The sequence below is a fragment of the Torulaspora delbrueckii genome, chromosome 3, assembly GCF_000243375.1.
Source record: "Torulaspora delbrueckii CBS 1146 chromosome 3, complete genome".
Classification (NCBI taxonomy): Eukaryota; Fungi; Ascomycota; class Saccharomycetes; order Saccharomycetales; family Saccharomycetaceae; genus Torulaspora; species Torulaspora delbrueckii.
Window position 1 is genome coordinate 1,121,948 of NC_016503.1, and position 17,316 is coordinate 1,139,263.

General features: G+C 41.3%; 6 protein-coding genes across 6 annotated transcripts; 4 read left to right on the forward strand and 2 right to left on the reverse strand.

Annotated features, from left to right (window-relative positions):
• Positions 1-410: 410 nt before the first annotated feature.
• BNI1 (formin BNI1) lies at positions 411-6,050 on the forward strand (the record flags this gene model as incomplete). The annotated part of the gene is made up of 1 exon (XM_003680671.1): positions 411-6,050. One exon carries the CDS (start codon positions 411-413, stop codon positions 6,048-6,050), a length of 5,640 nt encoding a protein of 1,879 aa, XP_003680719.1.
• A 243-nt stretch (positions 6,051-6,293) lies between these two features.
• Positions 6,294-8,396, forward strand: SEC2 (guanine nucleotide exchange factor SEC2; the record flags this gene model as incomplete). The annotated part of the gene is made up of 1 exon (XM_003680672.1): positions 6,294-8,396. One exon carries the CDS (start codon positions 6,294-6,296, stop codon positions 8,394-8,396), a length of 2,103 nt encoding a protein of 700 aa, XP_003680720.1.
• A 129-nt stretch (positions 8,397-8,525) lies between these two features.
• On the forward strand, positions 8,526-9,965 carry AVT2 (Avt2p; the record flags this gene model as incomplete). Its single annotated transcript, XM_003680673.1, has 1 exon — positions 8,526-9,965. One exon carries the CDS (start codon positions 8,526-8,528, stop codon positions 9,963-9,965), a length of 1,440 nt encoding a protein of 479 aa, XP_003680721.1.
• A 54-nt stretch (positions 9,966-10,019) lies between these two features.
• Positions 10,020-13,667, reverse strand: TOF1 (Tof1p; the record flags this gene model as incomplete). Its single annotated transcript, XM_003680674.1, has 1 exon — positions 10,020-13,667. One exon carries the CDS (start codon positions 13,665-13,667, stop codon positions 10,020-10,022), a length of 3,648 nt encoding a protein of 1,215 aa, XP_003680722.1.
• Positions 13,668-13,792: 125 nt separating this feature from the next.
• TDEL0C06230 (uncharacterized protein) lies at positions 13,793-14,887 on the reverse strand (the record flags this gene model as incomplete). Its single annotated transcript, XM_003680675.1, has 1 exon — positions 13,793-14,887. The coding sequence occupies one exon, from the start codon at positions 14,885-14,887 to the stop codon at positions 13,793-13,795; it is 1,095 nt and encodes a 364-aa protein (XP_003680723.1).
• A 911-nt stretch (positions 14,888-15,798) lies between these two features.
• On the forward strand, positions 15,799-17,274 carry TDEL0C06240 (cyclin family protein; the record flags this gene model as incomplete). Its single annotated transcript, XM_003680676.1, has 1 exon — positions 15,799-17,274. The coding sequence occupies one exon, from the start codon at positions 15,799-15,801 to the stop codon at positions 17,272-17,274; it is 1,476 nt and encodes a 491-aa protein (XP_003680724.1).
• Positions 17,275-17,316: the final 42 nt, after the last annotated feature.

The following is a 17,316-nucleotide window of genomic DNA, read 5'->3' on the forward strand; positions in this document are numbered from 1 at the left end:
CCGCTAAGATTCGCGGAATCAGTGTTCAATATAGATAATTTATTTAATAATCGTGATATTAGTATTTCTAAATCGTACCACACCAGGTGAAAAGGGGCTTCTGACAGCCATTCCCTTATGATAAATCAGTACAAGCTGATCCCAGGTCAACAAACACTACAATTGATTGACTTATCTTTAGTTCTTTATTTTCTTTGAACGCTTTCAGCCATCCGAGCGCTCCTAAAATTTTGAAATTCAAGAAAGTATCAGAAAATAGATGTAGATCACACCACAAACACCTTAAACAAAACAGTTGAAATCAAATTTTAGGCGTTTGCAGCTAAGGTAACACGACAACAGGTAAGCTTCTTCATTGGAGCCTCCCGTTTTGCTCATTATTACTTCACCTAGCTCAATAATCTTTGCAGATGCTCAAGGGTTCTCACTCTAAGGGCAGCCAAGGCAATGGGAGCGATTCTAGGGACTCAAACACTGGTTCAGGACTCCTGAGCAATCTGAAAAGATTTGCAGGTTCTTCAGGTAGCCAGAGTGGGTCACAACGAATTGAAACTTCCGACATATCATCCCCAAGGAAGGTTAGCGTACCGAGTAGGGTTTCCAATGCCAATGATTTAAGGCCGCTTAACAAGAAATCGACTATGAACACTCAGAACTTATCACACTACATGAATGGGAAATCCTCAGCTGAGTCGTTGAGTTCAAACCATTCGAGATCGCCGTCAGTGCAATCTAGTACTAAGTATACATACTCGAGAAGATCATCATCGCACCTATCAACTCCCGGCGTAAACTCCACATTAACCAGGGAACCAACTAATCAAAGTCTATCATCATCTAGCGTGCTTTCTCAGGATTCATTTTCCAACCTCGCCATATTCATGACTCCAGATGGTAAAATTAAACTAGATATGCCATCTAGTCATGAAGTCGAGAATCTTTTTGAGGATATGATGTACAAGAGGAATATTCTTCAAAATCTGTCCCCTGATAAACAAAAGGAACTTATGGATTATGATGTAGATAAAAAATGGTTGATTGTGAAACAAGATCTGCAAAACGATTTTAAAAAGTTACTAGCCAAAGGAGTACCAGCTGCACATGCAGCGATAAGTTCATCGAACAGCGACTCCTTGCCGTCTTCATTAAAAGTTTCATCGCCAAGATCATCCATGACCTACGAATCCATCCAACAGGCCATAAAATTTAATAAAACGAATAATGGCTCTTCAAGCGGACCCGCATCCAATAATAAGAGTAAGCTTCAACAGCTTTCTGATAAGAACTCTAGTACTTCAACTTTGACGACTGAGAAGATAAACCGTCCACCGATACATTATGTTAAGCGGATTATAGCAGACAAGTTAACAGGCAATGAAATGAATGATCTATGGGTAACGCTGAGAACTGAACAGCTGGACTGGGTGGATGGTTTCTTGGAACATCAAGGTCACATCGCTATGGCAAATGTGCTAACAACGTCGATATACAAAACAGATCCTGAAACTCCACTAAGTTACGATCTTTTAGAAAAGGAACATGCTTTCTTCAGATGTTTTAGAGTGCTATCTGTTTTAACCCAAGGCCTTTACGAACTATCAAGACATAATATCATGGCAGAAACAGTGGCGAATGGACTGTTTTCTGTGCGGCTTGCCACTAGGAAAATGGCAACAGAGATTTTTGTTTGCATGTTGGAGAAGAAGAATAAGGTAAGATTTGAGGCAGTCTTGAACGCCTTGGATAAAAAATTCAAAATTGGTGAGAACTTGCATATGCTGCATTACATGAAGAATTCGCCTCAACACTTCAGCCATTTCACTCGTGACAGTCAGTTCAAAATCGTGCAATCATGGCTTTTCGCCGTGGAGCAATCACTAGAGGGCAGAGGCAAAATGGGATCACTAGTGGGTGCTTCAGAAGACTTTAAAGCATCTGGAGGCGAAAATGCCATTCTAGAGTACTCTCAATGGACAATGGTTTTCATCAATCATTTCTGTAACGGAACTGATGTTATCAACCAGAGGATTCTGTTACGAACTAGACTCGAGAATGCTGGTGGATTGAGAATCATGAATCAGTTCAAGCTTTTAGACTATGACAAGGTTATGGAGCTTGTTGAGGCGTATGAAAATTTGAAGCTCGACGATCTGAATTCTGTTCTAGAGACAGGTGCTCATGCGTCAGACATTGACATGAACGATTCTGCATCGTTGCTAAAGAAGCTCTTCGACTATTGTAAAGGCACAGAAAGTGAAAAATTGCTCAATTCTCTGGTGAAACACTTGTTCCTCTCTACCTCGCGCTTGATGGAAGATAACCAGGACCCGACGAAGCTGTCAAAGCAGTTAAGATTGATGGACTCCCTGGTGACAAATGTCAGTGTCTCGGCTGTTGATGAATCTTCAAGTATTAACATGGCGATCCAACGCCTTTACGACTCTATGCAGACTGATGAAGTTGCCCGCAGAGCCATTTTAGAGAGTAGGACGCTGACTAAAAAGCTAGAAGAAGCTCAAGCTGAAAGAGACTTCTTGAGTCAGAAATTAAGCAAGACCGGAAATGGTCTGGTTGGTCAACTTGAGAAAGAAGTGCAGCAGAGAGACGACATTTTAGAGAAAAATCAGAGAGTTACACTACAACTACAAGACGAATTAGAAGAGCTGAAGAAAAAGCATCTTTTGGAAAAGCATGAACACGAAGTGGAACTGCGCAAAATGTTGACGATCTTGAATTCGAGGCCTGAAGGCGATTTGAGTAGAAAAGGTTCGGTGCACAGTAAAGCACAGCCCGGGATCCTGGATCCAGATAAAAAGTCTACAATCCAACAGGCTTTACAAGATGGCTTGTTGAAGACCAAAAAAGACTTGAGCGTCGACTCAAAGAGATTTGGTATTACAGTGCAGCCTAACAAGAGGCTCAAAATGCTACGTTTGCAAATGGAAGACATTGAACAGGAAGCGCGGGAACTGGAGATGACTAATTTTGCAGATCATAATAAAGCTGTTTTGCAGGCACCTGTCAAAGTTGAAAGCTCCAATTATGTAAGGAAAGAAAATGAGCTGAGAGCCAAAGAGTTGAAGGCGAACAAACTCAGTGAGTTAAGAAAGGCATTAGCTGATATCCAGAAAGAATCCAATGGCGTTTCCAAGTTCAATGTCGAGGAAAGAGTAAATGAACTATTCAAACAAAAGAAACTTTCTGCCTTGGACAGATTAAACGATTTGGAGAACATGTACAAAGAATATGGCATTGATCTCAGTACACATTTTCCTATCCAGGATGAGCCACAAGAAAGTGCTGAAAGTGAGAAAAATGCTGAAGGCCCCTCAACTTTGGATCCTAGGGCTTACCAAGCAAAACTTGATGAAATTGATCGCATATCAAAGGAACTAATAGAAATGAAATCCGAGTTGAAAAATGATAAGGCTTTAAGAAGGCATGAATCACCTTCAAAGCAAGATACAGACGATGACGAAATCCAAGACACAGGAAGCATGGTGAATGAAGATTTGCAGTCATCTGGTACCAGTTCATTTCTTGAGTCTCTTTCTCAGAAATATGGAACGGGAAAGAATGCTACGAACATGCTTACCAATGATATTCTCAACTCGAGCGAGAGAAAGGGACATAGCAGACAGTCGTTTATGGAGCGCATGAAGAAACCAAGTGGCGTACCGGCATACCTTGAAGAGCTGCCTCTCAAAGTTCCGAAAGCGCCTCCGCTTGGCGTGGCGGAGACAGAAGATAGTTCAGATAACATTGCAGAAGATGTTGAAAAAGAATCTGCGGAGCACGATGAGCAGGAGGAAAACTCTGGAAAGCCCGATGTTGCATCTCAGAAAGTTCCTCAGGAAAGTGGCAAGGCAGGCACGCCACATCCTGTGCCACCGCCTATGCCTGATATGCTGAAGAAAGGGCCTGAAACATCAACCGCTCCACCTCCTCCACCACCTCCTCCGCCACCACCTATGTTTGCCCAAGCGAGGAACTCTGGCCCCATTCCACCTCCTCCACCTCCCCCACCTCCTTCTCTCACACCTAGTACTTCTGAGGCTGCGAAGCTGTCGCCTCCACCTCCACCACCACCATTACTGGGTCAAAAAATGGCTTATAGAACAGCTGTACCGTCGCCTTTGCTGCCACAATCACCATCTCTATTTAGCAGCTACCCTCGTGCGCGTAAAAAGCTCAAGCAGCTACACTGGGAAAAACTGGACGCAACTGACAACTCTATCTGGTCATCTGGAAAAGCTGAGAAGTTTGCAGGCGATTTATATGAGAAGGGTGTATTGGAAGATTTAGAAAAAGCCTTTGCAGCAAGGGAAATAAAATCACTGGCTACAAAGAAACGGGAAGACCTAGATAAAATAACGTTTCTATCGCGTGATGTATCTCAGCAATTTGGGATCAACCTTCACATGTACTCTCAATTGTCTGTTGAAGAACTGGTAACAAAAATTTTGAAATGTGAAAGAGACTTCATGGATACACCCAGTGTATTGGAGTTTCTATCAAAGCCAGAAATTATCGAGGTCTCAACTAACTTGGCAAGAAACTATTCTCCTTATTCTACTGATTGGGATGGTGTTTCGAAAGTTGAGGATGCAAAGTCTCCAGAGAAAGACCCAGCCGAGTTGCAAAGAGCAGACCAATTGTATCTGCAATTGATTTACAATCTTCAACCGTATTGGGGTTCTCGTATGAGAGCTTTAAGAGTCATTACTTCCTATGAGCGCGAGTATTCAGAGTTAGTAACTAAGTTGAGAAAAGTCGACAAAGCCGTTGCTGTTATCCAAAAGTCTACCAACCTGAGAAACGTTTTCAATGTTATTTTGGCAGTTGGTAACTATATGAATGATTCTGCTAAGCAAGCTCAGGGTTTTAAACTTTCCACCTTACAAAGACTAACATTTATTAAAGATGCCAACAATAGTATGACATTTTTGAATTATGTGGAAAAAATCGTCAGAGATAACTATCCATCTTTCAACGACTTCCTTGAAGACCTACAGCCTGTCCTGGATGTAGTAAAAATTTCAATCGAACAGCTTATTTCTGATTGTAAAGAATTCAGCCAATCAATTACCAATGTGGAGAGATCAATCGACATAGGTAATTTGAATGATTCTTCTAAATTCCACCCTCTAGATAAGGTTTTGGTAAAAGTTCTACCGGTTTTGCCTGAAGCTAGTAAAAGAGTTGAATTACTGGATGAAGAAGTTAAACTATCAATCATGGAGTTCGAAAGCCTGATGCAGAGATATGGTGAAGACTCTGCTGACAAGTTCGCAAAGAACTCTTTCTTCAAGAAGTTTGCTGATTTCATTAATGAGTACAAGAGAGCCCAGGCTCAAAACTTAAAGGCTGAGGAAGAAGAGAGACTTTACCAAACACACAAGAAGATGGTCGAAGAGCAGCAAAAAAGAGCTGAGGAAAAGGAAAGATCCGAAAATGCTACCGAAGAAGATGCCAGTGAAGAAAATGAAGATAGACGTGCTATGATGGACAAATTATTGGAACAACTGAAGAATGCGGGTCCCGTTAAAGCTGATCCTTTGTCCGCTAGGAAGAGAGCAATGATCAGAAAGAAGATGTTGAACGACAGCGAAGCTGTTTCCGATGTACTAGACTCGATTCAACAAGAGGATGACAGTATGATATATTCCCCAGAGAAACAGGAGGGAATCACTAATCCAACAGGTGATTCTTCACAATCACCATCAAAAGGCGCCGCAAATAACCAGCAAGATGAAGAGGAGATTACAGATAGGGCAAAGGCTCTGCTAATGGGGCTGCGGGGAGGTGAATCACCAAGTAAGCGTAATAATGTGCTAAATGGTCATAAGGAGAAACTGCGCGCACGTCGTAGGAAGACTAATACAGACATGTCTCCCGAAGGATCCTTTCTGTTCAATGAAGAAGTAAGAGGAACCATCAGTTCTGCCGATACGGACTATTCAAACGAGCAGCAAAGCAACTCAGAAGCCAACACGCTTACGAAATCTATAAGATCGACTCTTACTGAAGAAAACGACGACCCAGAATAATCCGCAAGATTTTAAACTAGACCCTTAACAAGTATAAATGCTTAAATAGTAAGGACAACGAAGCATATGTGAGCATTATTTAATCAACATCATAAACCGTTACTCGTACCAATCCATTTTTACCCGGTGGAAAGCTTAAAAATTAGGTTCTTGGCATATCAACATATATGGAGATCCCATTGCTTGAATAGCAGCTACCGTGAAACTTCAGCAGTGAACGGCTATTTTTGTATTCTGATACTCATGGGTGAGTCAGTCGAAGAATCCCGTAGGGTGTCGGTGCAGATTTCATCGCTCTCTACACAACTAATCGAGAGCATCGACAAACAGTTCCAACTGGAAGAACAGTTAAATCAGGCCAAAAGGACCATACAAAGTCAGAGGAACTCGTTGGACAGCTATAATGACTTGAAATCAAAGTTCGATGGAGTTGAGAGCAGTCTTCAGACAAAAAATCAAATTATAGAGGAACTGAAAGAGGAACTAGTCAAAGAAAAAACGCTTCGAACAACCGCCGAGCGAAACGTGGATGATCTGAATAAAGAAATTGAAGATCTTACGGCTTCCCTATTTGATGAAGCGAATAAGATGGTGGCTACTGCCAGGAAGGAAAGTTATACCATCGAGATAAAAAATAACAAGTTAAAGGAACAATTAGATGAAAAGGATATGATACTCGAAACTCTGAACCTTCAACTGAAAAACTTAAAGAAAGTAATACAAAATCTAGAGAAAGAAAGCACAACTCATTCCGGCAGTAGGTCCTCTTTTGTGGGAAATGATAACTCCACGTCAAGCATATCCCTGAACAAGACTTCCACCTCAAACTCAGACGAACTGTCTCTGGGACCCATTTATTCGCCTAATATTACATCAGTTCGTTATGATCTCAATCTTTATACCGAATTTCTGAAGTTTATCGCAGTTTTGCCCTATTGTGAAACTTTGAAAGATACGTCATCCGATTCCAAGCTACTCAGGAGACTGGTAAATGACGAGATTCAACCTGCTTTGAGATTAGATAATGCCAGTGGGCTGGGGTGGATAGTTAGAAGGACTTTGATGTCTCTCATGATGGAAGGCTTAGTTGTGGTGGAGCCATTAAGCGGACTGAATGAAAATTTTCAGTATGGTTATACATCTCCTGTTCTCCCCAGCTCAAGTTTCAACCCTTCAATGGGCGGCAAGGATTCTCATCTGTTTAGTTACCCCTCAGACTCTCCGCCAATCGCTGTCCATGACAAGTGCTCATTTTGTTCAGAAGCTCGAGATGATGTTATTGAACACGCGAGGATGTACGTGCTCAAGACTCAAACACGCATAGAAGATGGATCTCTGGTTGTTACTAACAGTTTCCCACTTTGTAGATACTGTCTCTTGAAAGTCAGACAGACATGCGAAATATTTGCTTTCTTAAGATCTTTAAAACTTGGAGCCTGGAATTTAGAGAAGGTGACTTTGACTAAAATAGCGAAAGGAGAATCAAGTGAGTTTTCTCAAGTCTCTAATGGGAACCATAAAGGGCCTCAAAAGGAAGAAAAGAGGCTACAAAGGATGAGTCTCATTACGGGGAAGAATCAATCATCCAAGCTAGCCCCTCAAGTTGATATACCGGTTGACCAAATCGGTGCACCTACCACTAACATCCAAAGAGCTTGGTTGCAACTGTGTAAATTGCGTATTACACTGCACTGGGCCCATATCGGTATATGGTCCGTAGAGGACGCTGTAACACAAAAGATAGGCCCTTTCGTGAAAGAGGAAGATGAAAATGATGACGAACCGATATCACCAAATGAGAACCCGCCTTTAACGAAAGTTACTTCAGAGGATGGATCATTCACGCTAAAGAATAGCGATGAAATAGACGAGATTAACGATGATGACGCATTTGACTTTGAGAAAGGCAAGGCGCCAGTTCAAACCGCTGAAATTACAGAAGCCACCAATAACGAGAGCAGAACAAGTGAACATGCCGCTTCACAGAACAATGCTGGGCAACCATTGAAAGATGAGGTCATCACAACGGCAGATTCTTCGACTACACGTTCTGCTACAGAGGTAGACCATATGCCATCATCAAAGGATAATATTGGATCTCTTGATGTTGATAAAGTGAGTATAAGTTTAGGTTCAGACTCAAATACTTCACCGCCAGTCCCCGCAGATGACCTCGAATCAAAAAGTTACGACAAAAAGCACACAGATTCGATCGAAGGCTTGGAGAACGCACAAGAAACTGGTCTTACACCGTTAGATGCTCCCAATGATATCCAAATCGAGACTAGCAGCATATCTAACAACGATGAAGAGTTTGACGATGCCATTGAGAACCAAGACGATTAAGATCATGGAAAGCACGTGACCGCTGGCTATGTTTTCGTGAAGGGTCCTTCTTAGATATGATATCTCTAAATAAAGGTCCAAGATTATCATAACCAACACAATTCGAGAAGGTTGCTTGAAAATCTGCAAATGCCTAAGAATGATGGTTACTCTCGATTGGAAGAGCAAAGTGAAAGGATACCTTTGGAACTCGAGTTTGAGCTCGTAGATTTTGATGCAAAGCCTGGCGCAAGTGATGAAACAGAAGAGAACGACAGTAATGAAGCTAAAGCTAGCTCCAGTAATTCAGCAATTGATGAAAGTATGGTTATAAACTTGCTCCGTGATAATGATAAAAAATCTACTATGCGTTGGGCATTTATGAATATGGCTAATAGCATATTGGGTGCGGGAGTGGTCGGGCAACCATTCGCAATTAGAAATTGTGGTATCATTGGTGGGATTTTAGCGTATATCATCCTAGTATTGTTGGTGGACTGGACTTTGCGTCTTATAGTCATTAATTTGACACTTGCTGGCAAGAAAACATATCAGGATACAGTGGAATTCGCTCTGGGCCGAAAAGGAAGAATATTGGTACTTTTGTCCAATGGATTGTTTGCTTTTGGTGGTTGTATTGGGTTTTGCATCATTATAGGAGATACGATTCCTCATTTTCTTCAATCGATCTTTCATTCTTCGAATTTTTTCTTTAGACGAAATGTTGTAATAACGATTGTGACGTTATTTATCTCTTACCCACTTTCGCTACAGCGGAATATTGCAGCATTGTCCAAAGCGTCGTTTCTTGCATTGATAAGTATGGTGGTGATTGTCTTTAGTGTCGTTGTTCAAGGACCTCGGGTCGATATGAGTTTGAAAGGTGACAAATGGTCCTTGACAGATATATTCATATCATCAGCGATCTTTCGCGGTATATCAGTGATATCATTCGCATTGGTCTGTCATCATAACACCAGCTTCATTTTTTTCTCCATCAAGAATCGAAGTCTGCAGAAATTTGCCAGATTAACCCATATCAGTACATTCATATCGATGATATTTTGTATGCTGATGGGCTATTCTGGCTATTCTGTCTTTCGTGATAAAACCAAAGGTAATATTCTCAACAATTTCCCACAGGATGATCTAGTCATTAATATTGCTAGACTTTGCTTTGGGTTCAATATGCTGACGACTTTTCCTCTAGAAATTTTTGTTTTGAGAGATGTGATAGCAGCTTTTCTCTATGGCAAGAAAGAGGAAGATGAGACAGAAGCACCTCCGCTTTCGACAAGAAAGTTATTCATTATCACGACTGTTTGCGTTGTTTCTACTATGTCCATTTCATTGACCACTTGTAATTTAGGAGCATTATTCGAATTAATAGGCGCTACTACAGCTTCTACAATGGCATATATCCTTCCCCCGTACACCAATTTGGTTTTGTCTAAAGAGGCCAACACTTTCCGCCAGAAAGTTCCTCATTATCTTTGCATCTTTTTTGGCTTCATGGTGATGATCGTTAGCAGTACACAGACAATCATTGAAGTTGTCAAAGGCTCAGATCAAAGGCATTGTGAACTTTAGTCGTTTTTTGACTTTCGCATAAATATTCGTAAATACTAGATATTACTGTAATTCTCATTCATCGTCATCTTCCACAAATACTTTTCTCCTCTTTTTGACAACGAAGTCGCCGGCATCCTGCTCATCATTCAAATCCACAGAAGAATCGTCCTCTACTGGCAGTTCGCCGGCTGAAGTGTACTTTTGGCTCATGTTCTCCTCACCAGTGGGTGATCCAAAACCATTTATGGTATCACGTATTTTTATTGATTGTTCATCATCATTAATATCGGTCTGGCTGTCGGGATCAGCTTCTATTTGTGCAGAAATACGATCTGATAAAGAGATCAATGTTTTTCCAGGGCCAGTGCTACTTGCATCAACTTGTTGAAGACTCGAAATTTGGGGTACGGGACCACCAAATAAATCCGTGAAGTCACTATTAATGTCACCATTATTTGCCATTCTTTCAGCGGCAAACTTACCAAATCTGCTGTACTTTTCATCAGGTAGTTGACCGCCAAACTTATCAAGCAGGAATCTCATATACATCTCATTTTCGAAGAATACTGGGTTTACTACATCTTCATCCTCAGAATCACTGATGATCTCTTTGCTTGAAACCAGAGCTCGATCATGCTTTACATGATTATCACCTACTTCGAATGTCGGTAAAGTGTTCCGTGAACGCTTTTTGGGTTTCTTCTTTTTATCCTTACTTTTCTTCTTGGTCTTTGCCATCCCTCTTGCCAGATTGCTTTCATTCGACTTATTGTAGGTATCTCCCAACAACTCGTTAAAGTAGCCATTATCATCCGCTAAAGCGTCCTCATCATCATCGTTAACAATTCCGGGCTCATTAAGTTCGTAATCTTCATTACTGACCCAACCATCTTGCTCTTCTTGGCCAATGTTCCGATCGGCTTTGGGTCTTATCAAATAAGATGACGAAGGCAACCCGTTTGGTGTTTCAAATGGGGTGGTCAAGTATTTTGTTATGTGGTTAAGCGACTCTTTTAGTTTGGCTATCTCAATTTCAGCTGGTAGATAGCAGCTCTCCTTAACAGTCAAAGGTAAGTGATACCCTACAAGCTTCAGAATTGCTCTAAAATCTTTATCAAAGAACAAAGAGTCTTTCTCTATGTCTTCGCGCAACGATAGCTCCATGGCACTTCGTGGCAATCGCTCCTCATCCCGAAGGATGGTGCTTGTGGGTTGAACATTGGATAAAATAACTTTCAGATGTTCAACTAGCTGATCGACCAAATCTTGTTTTCCCTCATCCAAAAGGGCGGAGACGACAATCCCATAATGCATTGCCACGACATGTAAATCTGGAAGTTGTTCTTCGTCCTCAATTCGTTTGAATCTGCTCGGCGGTACAGCATAAAATGCATTCTTTTTAATTATCTTTGCTTCACCATATTTTTGGAAGAAGCCTACCTCACTATCATGCAGAAGAGGGAAGAGAATTCCTACAAACCAAGCAGGAGAACTCTTGAGCTTTTTCTTGATTTTGTGAAGATAATAGTCGGAAAGTTTCTCTATATGCTTCCTGACCGGACTTGTTCTAGGGACTCCTTCGGATGAGAGCATATCTCGAAGTAGCACTATCAAGTCTATTCTGAATAGAAGAGATTGCTCTGTATCCAGAGTCAGAACTCTGTGAAGAAAATGTATACCCTTCTTCAAATCTTCATCCTCTAGTTCCATATACCTCTGTAGGAAACTGATATAAGTGTCAATCATGGGTTCATTCATATAGTATCTTTGTACTTTTTGGAAATTAATTGAATAGTCCTTGATATTGGAGGTCAATATCTCGATGGCTTCATCCCTATCTATCTGTTCGGACTCCATCAAATTCTCTATATCAGCTTGTGAAGTATTGTCATTGTCCCGACTCTTAGTTTTCTTTGATACCATTATGTTTGCATCATCGTCATATGCTTCGAAAGTTTTTAGAGCTGTATGCGTGAGATGAATACTGCTTCTTATGAAGGGCATTGAATGCTTCAGCGCACTTTTTGGCAGATTTGCTAGAAGTTGAAGACGGTTATCACTGAGTAGCCTGGATAAAATGAATTCAACGTCTTCGGATTCTTTGAATGCCGGGTTGTTAATCAGCAGCAGAAGCTCATTGAATGCAATCATTCCGGCGTGGGCAACGGCCCAATTCTTCTCCTCATAACCTTTTCTGAGAAGCGAAGAAACAAGGATAAAAGAAGTCTCTTTCACTGCCATTGAAACAGGAGCATCATCACTTTCGTTGTGCTTACCGTATACCTCGCGATAATATCTCAAAAACCAGGAATAATAAAAGAGATACTGTATCTGCTCAAGTATTACCATTTGATCTTGCTCAGTTGTAAAATGGTTGGTAATACGATGAAGTAAAGGGTTAAAACCAGATTCAAGGAAGTTTTCTATGAATTTTATGAAATGTTTCAGAGTCTCCTTGCGAAAATGGAAAGATTTTCCTTGGGAATTCAGCAAGCTATTTGGCAAACCCTTATTAGATGCCTCATCTTGCTTAATAGGTAGTCTCTTACTCCACTTCTTACTATTGTCGAGTTTCCTCAATGCAGAAGTGTCATCGAGTAAGTTTTGACCACCGGAGACGGTCAAGCGCTTGTGATCGGCCGTCTGTATGGAAAGCAGTGCGCCAAACCTCGAATGCCTAGTTGATGTATTTTGTACAACAATTTTCTTTAGTCTACGCTCTTTTTCCAAAAGCTCAGTGAGTTGCAGGCCTACCGGACTATAGTGCTCTTCTTTTGATGTATCTGGCCCACATTTTTGGGGATCATTACGGATAAGCGCTTTTGGATCAATTTCTTTTACCATGTAAAACATAACCTCCATTAAAGGAATCGTGATGAATTCTTGATCAAATTCGCTGGAAGAAGAACTTGCTAGTGTCAGCAATAGTGCTAGAACCTTATTGCGTTGAAATGCTGACACGACAGCATTGTGACTGATGTCGTCCATTGACACACCGGGAGGCAACATATCCGTGGTGTTGATTCCTCGTGTCGATGAATGCTGTTTCGATGAGATAGTGAGCTCACCAGGTTCAATCGCTAGCAAATTCCTAAAGAAATTAAGCACTAGTCGGAGAATCATATTATCTCTTGGTGTTCTTTCTAATTTATCGATCTGTAATATGTTGAATGCAAGTCTGTTAGCAGCCTTCAAAGCCTTTCCATTCTCTGACGTAAGTATATGCCTCTTGTAAGAAAGCTGATGTTTTTTCAGATCAGTATAAAGTGAGACCTGGTGAGCAGGAGATTGTTCGGTCAAGATCAGTGGCCATGTCATCAGTACGATCAACTGTAAGCAATTTAAAGCTATGCTATCATGATATTCCTTGTTTCTAACTGCAGATGATTTGAAATCTTGGGATTGACCTTTTCTGGCTAGTTTTGCAGCGAGTGAACACTTGTTTTCCCAATCTATAAGTATCGGCAGTAAGTCATCGATCAAAATGCAATATTCCGCACAAGCCATAGCGACATCCCACCTATTCTGTTGATCATCGACCAGCTTGAACCATCTTTTCAAATCCCGCAAACATGCTAAACAGTCATCACCAAGTTTATATGGAGGTGGCTCCAGATGAGACGTGTAGTCCGGTCCACCAATAGCAGTGGCTAACAGGGCTATCCTGGCCTTTAAGATAGTCAAAGGATTGTCCCCAGAATATTCATGAATATCAGTCATATCTAGCAAACCCAGGCTACTCAAATCAGTGTATATCAGTCTCTATACGATTTGAATTAGTAGTGATTTTAGAAGTTGGCGCGTTAAGAAACGCGTCGCTCAGCTATTAAATGCCAACTAAGATATTACAACTTCAGTTGTAAAAGCTTTAGCCTGTGCTTATGTGAGTATATGTCTTTCGAAGAAGAACGGATGGTTTGTATGGCTTGCATGCTTGTCAGTCCCATGGACATGTGGTAACCAACTATCCCGGCACCAATGGCGCAGCTAGCTGAAGTGCCGTTCGAGCTTTGCAGTAAGACTTCATTGCCACTGTCTGTAGAACGTAGCGTGAGGATATCTGTCCCAGAAGTGTAAACGTCTACGCAATTGCCATAGTTTGAGAAATCTGCCAGGCGGTTGTCCCTATCGAGTGATCCGATCACCAGTATATTGTGATCATTTGGAGGGCTCAAATCGCATGCATCGGTTTGTTGATTACCTGCTGGGAGTACAATGGCAATGTCTTTCGGTATGGCTTGAAGGAAATTATCGAGTATATGATTTTTCTTACCGATTGTCATCGGAAGAACAAACACAGAAGGTCTCTTCGTAAATCGAGCATGAGCTACACTAGCACTTATTCCTTTCATCAGTGTAGATAATTTTACTTCCCCATCCTTGTCAGCGACTCTTACATCGACCAAACTGCAACTCTTGAGCACACCAAATGTTTCTGAAGCAATCAAACCTGCCATCATTGTACCATGGCCATGCGGATCAGCTCCTCTGGGAACGGGACTGCTTGTGAAATCTGCCAACTTGTGCGGATTGACGTTTTGCAATCCAGGGTGCTTGAAATCGATCCCAGTATCAAATACATAGACATCTACTAGATTACCCGAGACAGGGTCAAATGTGAAAGACCCTCCAGAGGATAACTGGGATAGATGTCTTGGTGAACCATATTGAACCTTATATTCTTGCAATTTTAGATCTCTATCTCGAGAAATAGCCACCACTCTCTCGTCATGATATAAATACTCAAGATCTTCGACCGAGAACTCCCCAGCAAGTGCTTTAAACTGATCTCCAACCGTAATCATTTCAATAAAATTCTTTCCAACACCTATAGAAAAAGAACAATCTCGACTTAACTCCACCAAAGAGGTATCACTCGCGAGCTGAACGACGAACCGTTCCGCCGCCATAGTAGCCCAAACACCAAAATTTATCAACATTAATCCCCGCTCCAGTTGTACTAGAACTAGTTTAAACAACCTGAATACCAAATATTATATATTTAATTATTTAATTATTTAATATTTCATTTACTGTCATCTTGATTTTGTGTCGTCAGTCACATGACTCTCAAATGCCAGCCACTTAACATGCCATTACTCTCATCTACATGCTCAAAGTCCAACTAATATCACCACCACTATCTCCTCCTGTGGCGCGCTGGCTTCCTCTTTCCGAATATCGGGCGGGGGTGTATCGCTGCACTATCGCTACCAGATACTAAAACTTTGCATGTCCTCTGAATCCAGGAGATATCTGGTTGCAAAACAATGAATCCATCGCGCCGGCGGATGCCTAGTAACGCGTATGCTTCCTATTATGGCTAAACGTACAACTTTCACCTCTCAAGTACATATTGATTTTTCGCCAAGACTTAGCGGCGGATCTCGAAAATCTCGAGATTATTCCTATCTAGGTAAAGACTGGGCCAAGATGGCTCTTCCACATCAGTTCTCCTCTCGGTTGGCACTGTTTTAATATGAATTATGTCAATGGCTAGTTTATCCCAATCGGGCACTGGCTGTGAGTGTGATCGGAATAATTAATTAATAACGGGACCCATTTTGACATATCTCGAGTTGTTCGGAAGGAGATTAGTATTGTTTAGCGGATCTTTTCTTTTGGTTTCTGGACGATCAATGAGTTGCAACCCGTTAGATTTATAAGAGAGATATTTAAGTTGTCTGTAGTTTTTACCGGTCGCTGAAAGATTCATTTTTGTCAGTGAACTGAAGTGACTGCTGCTCTGTGTGTCAGGGTTCGAAGTAATTGCACTTGATACCCCATATGAATTAGTCTATTATTTGCTGTTTGAATCTTTTTTTTATTCCAATATTGGTATTTGCTTAAAATGAAAAGACATGTTGCTCCTTTAGATCCCAATCTAGTCAGGTTGGAGCAATTAGCGGGTGAAGCATCAATTGAACCCTATATGAATGAAATTTTACAATATTTGCAAACGCTGGAAGGTTCTTCCGATTCGGCCTTGAACCCAGTGATGATCGATAACCAGCCCGAGATCACCTGGAGTATGAGACCTTATATCATCGATTTTTTAGTGGAAATGCATCTTTTTTTCAGGCTGTCACAGGAAACACTGCATCTGGCATGCTATATCGCTGACAAGTATTGTACAAAGAGAATCGTTTACAAGAGACATTACCAGTTATTGGTCGCTGCTTCGTTGTGGATTGCTGCCAAATTTCATAGTAAGAAGACGAGGATTCCGACTTTGAAGGAATTGTGTCTGTTATGTCACCAGAATTACGATCCTCAGATGATTTTACAGATGGAGAGACATATCCTCGTCACTTTAAATTGGTCTATTGGTAACTCGGTCTCTGCTTATGATATTGTTCAATGCATTGTCTCTACGTCTGCTTCCAACACGGTTCCGCAGGTTCCGGAACTAGTTGGGTTGGCTAACTTCTTGTGCGATTTGTCACTATATCAAAGGAATTTCATGTCTCATTCATCACCCACAAAAGCTATAACTGCACTATTACTTGCCTCTCGCATACTGAATTTAAACAATTTCCCAAATTTTTTAAGCCAACAGGTGGCTTACTGTTCGGATATTGACGATCTTAGTTTCCATATCGCTGGCGATAAGATTACTGAAGATGTGTCCTTAACTTTATGCAAGCAAAATGTTGATGATATAAGAGATTGTCTGCATCTTTTTATGAAAGAAATCTTCAAGGTTCCAAATGAGAAAAGTAAAGAAGCTATATCTGCCACTTTGATTAGAAAATATAAACATTTGCCCATTGAGACATGGTTGGCTACATACAAGAGTGAAAATTCTCAAGCATATGCTCAACTCTCTTCATTGAATGATTCCTTACATTTCACAAGAATGAATCCTTACTCAACATCAACCAACTCGTATCTAAAAGATTCCATTGCATCACGTCTTGACGAGTTTGCTGGCTTTAAGAACGTCTTCAAAAACAGTGTAGAATTTGAATTATTCCCTGAGATGAACGGTTCTTTCAGCGAATTGCCGTTCACTCCACTTTCATCTTTTTCATCAATAGATGTCGATTCTCCCATGCGTTGGGAGGTTTCCACTCCAGTCTCTTCCAGATCGTCTTCAACACTTCTCACACCACATGTCCGTAAGGCGAGCCTGACTCCCGGTAGCTCAAAGCTGCAAGCAACTTGCCCAGCGACACCAAGTTCTACGGGCTCAATCTTCAGCTCACGTCCACGGCTGTCTGCGAGCAGCAGCGCTAGTAGTTTTTCTCTGGCCTCATCGTCATCGATGGCAAACGCAAAGTTTCATAAATGGCATCTCGTCGCAGTTCTCGTGGTTCAATTCTGAACATACGAAGATCCATGTCTGCACAGGATAATGTGCCAAGCA